Source organism: Hyperolius riggenbachi, chromosome 11 (assembly GCF_040937935.1).
Source record: "Hyperolius riggenbachi isolate aHypRig1 chromosome 11, aHypRig1.pri, whole genome shotgun sequence".
Taxonomy (NCBI): Eukaryota; Metazoa; Chordata; class Amphibia; order Anura; family Hyperoliidae; genus Hyperolius; species Hyperolius riggenbachi.
The window spans coordinates 245,550,546-245,563,521 of NC_090656.1; the positions used below are offsets into that span (position 1 = coordinate 245,550,546).

The 12,976-nt window shown below is 49.8% G+C and overlaps 2 protein-coding genes across 10 annotated transcripts in view; both read left to right on the forward strand.

Moving 5' to 3' along the window:
• Positions 1-3,488, forward strand: part of LOC137537982 (uncharacterized) — a 32,127-nt gene extending 28,639 nt beyond the window's left edge. Inside the window, exon 2 of the mRNA XM_068259902.1 lies at positions 2,094-3,488. Coding sequence (XP_068116003.1) covers positions 2,094-3,488 — 1,395 coding nt within the window. The remainder of the gene's footprint in view (positions 1-2,093) is intronic.
• Positions 1-12,976, forward strand: part of ANO1 (anoctamin 1) — a 1,209,699-nt gene that overhangs the window by 100,140 nt on the left and 1,096,583 nt on the right. The gene's annotated exons all lie outside the window — the stretch shown is intronic.

Consider the following 12,976-nt stretch of genomic DNA (forward strand, 5'->3'; position numbering starts at 1 on the left):
CTTCCACCAGAGGGGTCACTCCCACAGTCAGCCCTGGTAGTCAGGGATTATTGCTCTTTGGTCATGTTGCCGTGTACAGGAAGGGCGCCCTTCCATCAGACCACGCCCTTCCATCAGAGACACCCCCTCTCCACCAGAAACCCGCCTTTCTGCCAGAGACACCCCCTCTCCACCAGAGACCACGACCTTCCACCAGAGGGGTCACTCCCACAGTCAGCCCTGGTAGTCCGGGATTATTGCTCTTTGGTCATGTTGCCGTGTACAGGAAGGGCGCCCTTCCATCAGACCACGCCCTTCCATCAGAGACACCCCCTCTCCACCAGAGACCCGCCTTTCTGCCAGAGACACCCCCTCTCCACCAAAGACCACGACCTTCCACCAGAGGGGTCACTCCCACAGTCAGCCCTGGTAGTCAGGGATTATTGCTCTTTGGTCATGTTGCCGTGTACAGGAAGGGCGCCCTTCCATCAGAGACACCCCCTCTCCACCAGAGACCCGCCTTTCTGCCAGAGACACCCCCTCTCCACCAGAGACCACGACCTTCCACCAGAGGGGTCACTCCCACAGTCAGCCCTGGTAGTCAGGGATTATTGCTCTTTGGTCATGTTGCCGTGTACAGGAAGGGTGCCCTTCCATCAGAGACACCCCCTCTCCACCAGAGACCTGCCTTTCTGCCAGAGACACCCCCTCTCCACCAGAGACCACGACCTTCCACCAGAGGGGTCACTCCCACAGTCAGCCCTGGTAGTCAGGGATTATTGCTCTTTGGTCATGTTGCCGTGTACAGGAAGGGTGCCCTTCCATCAGACCACGCCCTTCCACCAGAGACACCCCCTCTCCACCAGAGACCCGCCTTTCTGCCAGAGACACCCTCTCTCCACCAGAGACCACACCCTTCCATCAGAGATCACCCTCTCTCCACCAGAGACCACGACCTTCCATCAGAGGGGTCACTCCCGCAGTCAGCCCTGGTAGTCAGGGATTATTGCTCTTTGGTCATGTTGCCGTGTACAAGAAGGGCGCTCTTCCATCAGACCACGCCCTTCCATCAGAGACACCCCCTCTCCACCAGAGACCCGCCTTTCTGCCAGAGACACCCCCTCTCCACCAGAGACCACGCCCTTCCATCAGAGGGGTCACTCCCACAGTCAGCCCTGGTAGTCAGGGATTATTGCTCTTTGGTCATGTTGCCGTGTACAGGAGCGTTTTTTGCCTGCGCAGTTAGTTAGGGCTTGAGCTGCCAAGGAGGCGCACGGCCAGGGAAGCGCATGCGCAGTACTTACCAACTGGCTCAGCTGGGAACTTGACCAGATCTGACTGCGGGAGTGCAGACTGGAGCGGACGTACACCGAGAGTGCCCTGCTGGGGGCTGGAGGGAGCCCCAGGTAAGTATAAGTCCTTGTGTTTGCAACATGTTTGTAATGTATCAGGTACTCTTTAACTTTATTGAATTTATTAAAATAAAGTGCTTCCTTCCATTCATTGCATCACCTACATTGAGGAATTATTCATTTGTGTGAGGAAAAGAAGGAAGGCATGTGGTTGTTAGTCACTACACACTAAGCAGGTGCATCATCAGCATGGCTATGCACAATCCTGCAGGGCGCGGTACCATGTGGCTGTGAATGTGACGGAAGGGAGTGTGAAGCTTGACCTTGTGTGTAAAGGAAGTGTGCAATCCGTGCCAGCAGATAAACCTGTGCAAGTCATTGTGTGAGGACATTCCAGAAGGATGGAAAGTTAGTAGTATGTGATGAAAGACTGATGACAGATTGATGGAGAAGTGCGATATTGCATCAAACTGTGGTGAGAGACCACGCCCTTCCACCAGAGACCACGTTCTTCCACTAGAGACACCCCCTCTCCACCCAGAGACCACGCTCTTCCACCAGAGACACCCCTCTCCACCAGAGACCCCGCCCTTCAAAGACCACGCCCTTCCACCAGAGCTGCCCCCTCTCGGCCAGAGACCACACCCTTCCACCAGAGATCACCCCCTCTCCACCAGAGATCACCCCCTCTCCACCAGAGATCAACCCCTCTCCACCAGAGATCAACCCGTCTCCACCAGAGACCATGTCTTTCCTCCATAGACTCCCCCTCTCCACCAGAGACCACGCCTTTCCATCAGAGACAACCCCTCGCCACCAAAGACCACGCCCTGCCATCAGAGACACCCCCTCTCCACCAGAGACCACTCCCTTCCATCAGAGATCACCCCCTCTCCACCAGAGACCACGCCCTTCCACCAGAGACACCCCCTCTCCACCAGAGACCACGCCCTTCCATCAGAGATCACCCCCTCTCCACCAGAGACTCCCCCTCTCCACCAGAGACCATGCCCTTCCATCAGAGACACCCCCTCTCCACCAGAGACACCCCCTATCCACCAGAGACACCCCGTCTCCACCAGAGACCACAGCCTTTACCAGAGACACCCCTCTCTATTAGAGACCACGCACTTCCACCAGAGACACCCCCTCTCTACTAGAGACCACGCCCTTCCACCAGAGACAACCCCTCTCCATCAGAGACCACGGCCTTCCGCCAGAGACACCCCCTTTCCACCAGAGACAGGCCCTCTCCACCCAGAGACCACGTCCTTCCACCAGAGACACCCCTCTCCACCAGAGACCCCGCCCTTCAAAGACCACGCCCTTCCACCAGAGCTGCCCCCTCTCGGCCAGAGACCACACCCTTCCACCAGAGATCACGTCCTTCCACCAGAGATCACCCCCTCTCCACCAGAGATCAACCCCTCTCCACCTGAGACCATGTCTTTCCACCATAGACTCCCCTTCTCCACCAGAGACCACGCCCTTCCATCAGAGACAACCCCTCTCCACCAAAGACCATTCCCTTCCATCAGAGATCACCCCCTCTCCACCAGAGACCACGCCCTTCCACCAGAGGCACCCCCTCTCCACCAGAGACCACGCCCTTCCATCAGAGATCACGCCCTTCCGCCAGAGATCACCCCCTCTCCACCAGAGACTCCCCCTCTCCACCAGAGACCATGCCCTTCCACCAGAGACACCCCCTCTCCACCAGAGACCACACCCTTCCACCAGAGACACCTCCTCTCCACCAGAGACACCCCCTATCCACCAGAGACACCCCCTATCCACCAGAGACACCCCGTCTCCACCAGAGACCACAGCCTTTACCAGAGACACCCCTCTCTATTAGAGACCACGCACTTCCACCAGAGACACCCCCTCTCTACTAGAGACCACGCCCTTCCACCAGAGACACCCCCTCTCCACCAGAGACCACGCCCTTCCATCAGAGATCACCCCCTCTCCACCAGAGACTACCCCTCTCCACCAGAGACCATGCCCTTCCACCAGAGACACCCCCTCTCCACCAGAGACCACACCCTTCCACCAGAGACACCTCCTCTCCACCAGAGACACCCCCTATCCACCAGAGACACCCCGTCTCCACCAGAGACCACAGCCTTTACCAGAGACACCCCTCTCTATTAGAGACCACGCACTTCCACCAGAGACACCCCCTCTCTACTAGAGACCACGCCCTTCCACCAGAGACAACCCCTCTCCAATCAGAGACCACGGCCTTCCGCCAGAGACACCCCCTTTCCACCAGAGACACCCCCTCTCCACCCTGAGACCACGTCCTTCCACCAGAGACACCCCTCTCCACCAGAGACCCCGCCCTTCAAAGACCACGCCCTTCCACCAGAGCTGCCCCCTCTCGGCCAGAGACCACACCCTTCCACCAGAGATCACGTCCTTCCACCAGAGATCACCCCCTCTCCACCAGAGATCAACCCCTCTCCACCTGAGACCATGTCTTTCCACCATAGACTCCCCTTCTCCACCAGAGACCACGCCCTTCCATCAGAGACAACCCCTCTCCACCAAAGACCACGCCCTGCCATCAGCGACACCCCCTCTCCACCAGAGACCACTCCCTTCCATCAGAGATCACCCCCTCTCCACCAGAGACCACGCCCTTCCACCAGAGGCACCCCCTCTCCACCAGAGACCACGCCCTTCCATCAGAGATCACGCCCTTCCGCCAGAGACTCCCCCTCTCCACCAGAGACCATGCCCTTCCACCAGAGACACCCCCTCCTCACCAGAGACCACACCCTTCCACCAGAGACACCTCCTCTCCACCAGAGACACCCCCTATCCACCAGAGACACCCCGTCTCCAAAAGAGACCACAGCCTTTACCAGAGACACCCCTCTCTATTAGAGACCACGCACTTCCACCAGAGACACCCCCTCTCTACTAGAGACCACGCCGTTCCACCAGAGACAACCCCTCTCCATCAGAGACCACGGCCTTCCGCCAGAGACAACCCCTTTCCACCAGAGACCACACCCTTCCACCAGAGACATATATTACAGTAACTCTTTCCAAGCCTATGTCGGAAATCAATATGGCAGCCTCCATGTTCCTCCCACTTCCGGTTCCTCTTAACTTTACGAATGACTTTTACAAAGTGAAGAGAAATGAATCCTGGAAAAAGAAGGCTGAATCCCCAGAAATAATTAGCCAATACCTTTATTTGATCACAGAGTCAATGCAGTAATAAAAACAATTAAAATAGTTTACTGGACACAAAGGTATTGGCTACATATTGTACCACGGGACAGAATACACCTGGGGAGGAGTGGCCTGCAGCAGTAGAGTGAGGGCGGAGGGTGGTAAAGGCGTGCTCCACGTGACCACTTCATCAGGAGCTGTGTATTATGGGTAACCACCCGGCTTATAAGTACAGCAATCAGGGAGTAGCCGGTCACATGTCTGGGTGTGTACAATGCTGTGTCTGCTTCTTCCAGGATTTCTTTCTCCTCACTTTGTACGGGTTGAGTGTTGATCCTGGGGCTAGCACACCTTGCATGAGTATTGAGGTTGTTCCTTTTATGGCTTTCCGAATGGCAGTTATAGTAACCGAGAGCTCCCAGCTAGAGATAAAATACACTTATTTTACCGCACGCTCTGATCTGTCAGTTGGTCATTTTAGTTTTCCATGCGGCAACCGCCTTAGTAGACTGACATTTCACAAAATCTCTAGTAAGGCCTCATTCACACCTAAGATTGAAAGCGCAAACGCAAGCATTTTGCGTTTTTGTGGGGTCCCCCCCCTCCCAGCGCTCCACTGCGAGCTGCTTTTCTAAGCGCTTTTCCTGAGCGGTTTTGTAATTCACTCCCTGATGCAAGTCAGGACGTGAACTCTTTGACCCGGAAAAGAATAAATACAATGTACTTATTCTTGAGGGCCCGTTTCCGCTATCACAAATCTGCATGTGTTTCCTGCATACAGATCCGCATAGACAATACAAGTGGATGGGACTGTTTCCACTGGTCAGGATTTCTGTGCAGAAAAAAATCTGCATGGCAGAGCCCTCAGGGCCCGTTTCCACTATTGCATATCACCACTGACGAAATCGCATGCGGATGCGTTTTTTGCCGCGATTTCGCATAGGCAGGGTATAAGCGATTTTAACCATGTCACTGCCAGTGTCAATTTACAATACTTTCAATGCGAAATTGCGGGAAAAAACACATGCAAAAAATGCATGCGATTTCCCTATTAAATACATTGCCTGCGATTCGCCTGCATTCCACACGCAGGCGAATTCTGCAGGGTCTGCCGTGCAGAAAAATCCTGCACAGAAAAACGCAAATGAAAACTGACAAGTGGAAACAGTCCCATCCACTTGTATTGCTTATGCGAATCCGCATGCGATGTCTGCATGCGGATTCGCGCTAGTGGAAACGGGCCCTCAAAATTTGCATGCCGCCTTGCGGTGTGCGATTCCCATACAATGTATTTAATAGGAATTTCGCATGCGTTCTTGTATGTGAATTTTACCGTGAATTCGCGGGCGTTTTCGCATAAAATCAATGTAAAAGCACACAGGCACTGACATGGTTACATTCGTATACTTACTATGCGAAAGCGCCCACAAATTCACGGTAAAATTCGCATCCGCTCGCGAATTCGTTTTTGCGTTTTCCGCGACTAATTTGCACCGCACAAGTGGAAACGGGCTCCTGCAATCGCTGCACAAAACGATTTTGTGAGCGTTTGCGTTTTTCCTATACCCTCCATTGAGGCAAAAATCGCTTCGCTTTGCTGAATGCACAGCGCACAAACAGAACCTTCTCATAGAGATTCATTGCACAAGCGTTTTGTGGGCGATTTCAAAAATCGCCTGCGCTTGAATAAAGGTCGAAAACGCCCCCTAGTGTGAGCGAGCCCTCAAATCAGCTGTTTTCTTCTCTCCCGCACGCGATAAGGCTTACGGTGGCCATACGTTTCTCGATTTGGCGGCTGATCGACCATCCGATTCGATAATTATTATCGAATTGGATGAAAATCGGTGAGTGCATGCCTGATCAACGATGCAACCAACGTTGGCCAGAAATTGGTCTCATGTATCAAGCTGCAAGATGTCGGCCTTCGTGGTCAATCTGGTGTGCGGCGGTAACAGTGAGCAGTGAACGCAAGGAAACCCCTGGTGCTTTTCCCCCAGCGTATACATGTGCCCCCCCCCGTGTGCATTTATACACCTGTCCTGTGTCGCCCTCCATGCGGTGCCCGTTGGTCTTTGGAATCCCCTGCCTATCTATACATGTGGCTGGCATATAGCACATGATGTGACGTGTGTGTGACGCTGGCGGCGTGTAAGCTTCCGCTAATAGATGAGCAGGCGATTCCGAAGATGGACGAGCACTGTGCGGCGGGCAACACAGGACAGGTAATGTATAAATGTACACGAAGGGGGGACGTTTATACACTAGGGGGCAGCAGACTCGTCAGATTCCTGAGAGATTTCACGCTGAAATTGATCGGGAATCATTCTGCGGTGTACGGGCAGCTGACTGATCTCTCTCTAATCAGATTCTATCACAGAGAGATGTCTCTAGGTCAATCTGCCCATCACCGCTAGATGTATACGAGTTGAAGCCTTGCTAAGGTAAGTTTTCATTGCACCTGAATTTAAAGAGACTCTGTAACAAAAAAAAACATCTCCTGGGGGGTACTCACCTCGGGAGGGGGAAGCCTCTGGATCACAATGAGGCTTCCCCCTCCCCTGTAGCTGCAGGCAGTCCAGCGCTGGCTCCCCCGAAGTGTCTCGGCATCCTCCCCGACAAGCGCGGATTTATTTACCTGCCCTGGCTCCAGCGGGGGCGCTGTTGCGGCTCTCAGCACGGAGATAGGTGGAAATAGCCGATCTCTACGCAGGATCAGGAGACTTACGCCTGCACAGTAGAGCGGCCCGACAGCGATCGGCTATTTCCGCCTATCTTCGAGCGGAGAGCCGACACTGCGCCTGCGATGGAGCCAGGAAGGTAAATATTTACATCCCCACTATTCAGAGGGGCACAGCGAAACTGCCGTGGGACAGAGGAGGATGGGGGAAGCCTCGATAGGATCTGGAGGCTTCCCCCACCCGAGGTGATTGCCCCCCAGGGGAACTTTTTTTAGTTACAGGTTTTCTTTAATTGCAGCTCATGCAGGTCTCCCAAAGAGGAAGAAAGTTTAATAACAACTCAGGAGAGACTCTCTGTCACCCACTAACAAGAGCTGGGGCAGTTGATGACACTTCACACCAGCTCGCTAAGCCCATCTTCCTAAACACCTCATTTACACAGCTTTACCAATGAGCGGTTATAATTGATGGAGGAGCCGGAAGTGGTGTCATAGCAAACAATGAAGGGATGAGCAGGCATTATGTCTATGCTGAAACATTTCATTAGCACGCTGGTGAGAACAGTGTGGGTGGATCTGGGTTCTGGGTTCATCTTGGATTCTCTGATGCTACACCCAGATTATACACCTGTTTCTCCTTCTCTGCATGGTGCACAGCCTGACTAGTGATACTAAATACAGTACAGATCTCTGCACAGACTTACCACAATGCTCACACACTGGTATCACTATGCCCAGGGAATCTCTGCACAGACTTACCACGATGCACACACTGGTATCACTATGCCCAGGGAATCTCTGAGTTCCTCCAATCGTCTGGAAATTTCAACCTCACCTTTTCCAATCTAAAGGGGGCCATACATCTAGTGATAGGGCTGTGTGATCGACCATTGGATTCAATTATTTTATCCAATCCAGAGAGTATCGAGTGTGTTTTTACAGTGTGCCCAATCAATGAAAAGTGGCCGATATCACACTAAATCGACCAACTTAGTCAATCCAGCAGGATGCAACATATCGGTCGATCACACAGGAATCTACTACTGTTTACATGTCATTTGATCGACACTGAATCGATCTTTGCATTCATGGGGGCACAAAATTGGTGAAATCAATTAGTGAAGAGGAATTGCATTGGACAGTGTTTCTCAAACATGTTATCGTGACTCTGCAAGGGCTGGAACCCACAGGAGCGCTTTTGGCAGCGCTGCGATACGCTAACACTTTGCCAAAACGCTGGGCTATTGTTAATGGATGGGGCAATTTCCACAGGAGCGTTTGCGTTTCCCTGAAACGCAAACGCAGGACGTGCAGCATTTTGGGAGCGTTAGCGCTTCAATGTAAAGTATTGAAACGCTAGCGGAAACGCTCAGCAAAACCTAAACTGAGCGGTTTTGCTAGCGTTGTGCGGTTCAGCACACTGTAACAAAATGAAAAATAATTCACAGGACCAATCAGGATCAAAACGCAAAACGCTATGCAAAAAAATACAATGTTGCAAAACGTGACCGAAAACGCGCATGAATCCGCTTGCAAACCGCTCAAACAAAACGCTAGCGGTTGCGTTTCGCGTTTCCTGATTTCAGTGGGTTCCAGGCCCAACAGTGCATGGTTTGCAGGTAACCTCCCCCATGCACAGGTGGGATAATGAGTGTCTCAGCTGGGTGGATTCCATGTAGCTGAGATTACCCCACCTGTGTATAGGTGAGGCTGCCTGCTGAACATGCACCTGCGGGGGGGGTCACGAGGACAGGTTTGAGAAGCACTAGCGTAGGATATTGCTTGTAGTGTGTGGGCTACTAGTCAATTGACGTTCGAGCAACTGCACTGAAGTTGATTGCCCAATAAAATCAATTGCTAAGTCAATTGAATCAGAAGCGCTAGAGGTATGCTTACCTTAAGGCCTCTTTTCCATGAGCAGCTGAAGGAGGGGGAATTCACCACCTGTCAGCTGTCTACCCCTACTGTTTGGGCGCTTGGCATGGGCGGTGGGCTGGTGGTGGAGTTGCATCTGAGTATGGCGGTTGCTGTCCTCAGACGCGGCATTGACTGTTTTTGGCCATCGGGTAGCACAAACGTCTGTCAAACGCTTGTGACCGGCTCGACAAGCAAGCAGTTCAGCTGCCTGGGGAAAAGAGGTCTCAGCCCTCTTTCACACCGGAGGCTAATCTGCATGATTTTTGGGAAGTCCAGCCTCCCAGCTGCTGGCCATGAGCGCCATCCCGGTGCAGTATGAACGTAGCCGAATGGCAGCATTTGTAACACATCACGCATTGTCGCTGTGCGATGACATCACCGGGCATGCTCACATGTGTCTCCACGTTGGAGGGGGGCTGCCTCTTTCCCATCTGTACCGAGCGGCAACAAGTGCCTGACTGGTGCACAGGAGCAGCTGAGCGGCGGTGAATTTACCATCATCCTGTGTTCAGTGTCCCTGTAAAAGTAGTTATGGTTGCTGTGACTTCATTTGATGTCTGTACTATGCTTAGGGCCAGTTTCCACTAGAGCGAATCTGCACGCGTTTCCTGCATGCCGATTCGCATAGACAATACAAGTGGATGGGACTGTTTCCACTGGTCAGGATTTCTGAGCCTGATCATTTTCCGGATTTCTGAGCGAAAAAATCTGCACGGTAGACCCTGCAGAATTTGCATACCGCACACCACTATGCGAAACGCCGCTAATGTATTTAATAGGGAAATCGCATGCGGTTTTGGCATGTGTATTTTACCGCAATTTCGCGGTACCGTAATGTTAAATCACACAGGCAGTGACATGGTTAAAATCGCATCAATACTAACCGATTCGCGGTAAAATACGCATGCGGAATCGCACCCGCATGCAATTTCGTCAGCGGAGAATCAGCGGCGATTTCGCACCGCACAAGTGGAAACGGGCCCTTATGGATGAGAAACTGAAATAAGGAGGAGGTCTTATCAAGCGAGGCTGAAGTCCAATTGATTTGAATTAATGTGCAAACTAATCATGTCAAAAGCCTATGGCTGTATGCAATTCACTCTCCTGAGTTTACTCCTAGGAGGTAAGTTTTCATCTTCAACTTAAGATAACCTTTTAGCACTTTGCAATGGGAAAAGTACCAAAAAGCAGGTGAAAAAGTACTGTCAAAGTAGTTTGAGTATTTGTTTGCTTGTTGGTGGTTTCAAAAGCATTTTATTTACAAGCTGTGTAAATATCATCAACAGAAAACCAAGGGAAACAAGTAAATTGCATATGGCCCAATATACTGTATACCAGCCCTAATGCACAGCTCCCAGCTGTCCCTTTTTCGGTGGGACAGTCCCTCTCTGGGAACCCCCCTGTCCCTCTTTCTTCCTCATTTACCCCTCTTTCATGACTGATTTACAGATCTGTGTAATGATATATATTTTTCTATTGCAAAATGTAATTATTTCATAGTTACATAGTTACATAGTTACATAGTTATTTTGGTTGAAAAAAGACATACGTCCATCGAGTTCAACCAGTATAAAGTACAACACCAGCCTGCTCCCTCACATATCCCTGTTGATCCAGAGGAAGGCGAAAAAACCCTTACAAGGCATGGTCCAATTAGCCCCTAAAGGGAAAAATTCCTTCCCGACTCCAGATGGCAATCAGATAAAATCCCTGGATCAACATCATTAGGCATTACCTAGTAATTGTAGCCATGGATGTCTTTCAACGCAAGGAAAGCATCTAAGCCCCCTTTAAATGCAGGTATAGAGTTTGCCATAACGACTTCCTGTGGCAATGCATTCCACATCTTAATCACTCTTACTGTAAAGAACCCTTTCCTAAATAAATGGCTAAAACATTTTTCCTCCATGCGCAGATCATGTCCTCTAGTCCTTTGAGAAGGCCTAGGGACAAAAAGCTCATCCGCCAAGGTATTATATTGCCCTCTGATGTATTTATACATGTTAATTAGATCCCCTCTAAGGCGTCTTTTCTCTAGACTAAATAAACCCAGTTTATCTAACCTTTCTCGATAAGTGAGACCTTCCATCCCACGCATCAATTTTGTTGCTCGTCTCTGCACCTGCTCTAAAACTGCAATATCTTTTTTGTAATGTGGTGCCCAGAACTGAATTCCATATTCCAGATGTGGCCTTACTAGAGAGTTAAACAGGGGCAATATTATGCTAGCATCTCGAGTTTTTATTTCCCTTTTAATGCATCCCAAAATTTTGTTAGCTTTAGCTGCAGCTGCTTGGCATTGAGTACGATTATTTAACTTGTTGTCAATGAGTACTCCTAAGTCCTTCTCCAAGTTTGATGTCCCCAACTGTATCCCATTTATTTTGTATGGTGCTAGACCATTAGTACGTCCAAAATGCATGACCTTACATTTGTCAACATTGAATTTCATCTGCCATGTATGTGCCCATATAGCCATCCTATCCAGATCCTGTTGCAATATGACACTATCTTCCTGAGAGTTAATGATTCTGCACAATTTTGTATCATCTGCAAAAATAGCAACATTGCTCACTACTGCATCTACTAGGTCATTAATAAATAAATTGAAGAGCACTGGACCCAGAACAGACCCCTGTGGGACCCCACTGCTAACAGTCTCCCATTTTGAGTACGATCCATTGACCACAACTCTTTGTTTTCTGTCCATTAGCCAGTTCCCTATCCATGAACACAGACTCTTCCCCAGTCCTTGCATCCTCAACTTTTGCACCAGACTTTTGTGGGGAACAGTGTCGAAGGCCTTTGCAAAGTCCAAGTATATCACATCTACAGCATTCCCAATATCCATATTAGCATTCACTACCTCATAAAAGCTGAGCATGTTAGTCAAACAGGACCTGTCTTTAGTAAACCCATGTTGATGCTGAGAAATAAGATTATTTTCTACTATGAAGTCATGTATAGTATCTCTTAGTAACCCCTCAAATAGTTTGCATACAACTGATGTTAAACTTACAGGTCTATAATTTCCTGGATCAGATTTTTTGCCCTTCTTAAATAATGGGAAAACGTGGGCTGTACGCCAATCCACTGGGACTCTGCCAGTTGCAAGAGAGTCACAAAAGATAAGATAAAGGGGTTTATCTATAACTGAACTTAATTCCCTTAGGACCCGAGGATGCATGCCATCCGGGCCAGGTGCCTTGTCTATTTTTAATTTATTTAGTCTTGCCTTCACTTCTTCCTGCGTTAAGTATTTAATATTACAGTTAGAAGATTGAGACTCTTCCGCCTCTGTAGTTTGCAACAGTGCTGTTTTTTTTGTGAAGACAGAAGCAAAGAAAGCATTTAATAACTCTGCCTTACCTTGGTCATCCACCATTGAGTTCCCATCCTCATCCTTTAGGAGTCCTATACAGTCAACCTTTCTTTTTTTAGAGTTAATGTACTTGTAAAACTTTTTTGGGTTAGATTTGATATCCTTAGCGATTTGTTTTTCAGCTTCAATCTTTGCCTGCCTAATTTCTTTTTTACAATTTTTATTGCACTCCTTATAATTGCTTAGTGCAGCCTCTGTCCCCTCCTGTTTTAAGACCTTATAGGCATTCTTTTTCCTCTTCATTTTATCTTTAACCTTTCTATTCATCCATAGAGGCCTTTTTTTATTCCTAGACATTTTGTTTCCATATGGGATATACATACTACAGTATTGATTGAGTATAAGTTTAAAAGCTTGCCATTTCCCTTCAGTGTCTTCCCCTTGTAGTACATTATCCCAGTTCACCAAACTTAGTGCCTGCCTAATTTGAGTGAACTTTGCTTTTCTAAAGTTCATAGTTTTAGTGGTCCCGCTGCCCCG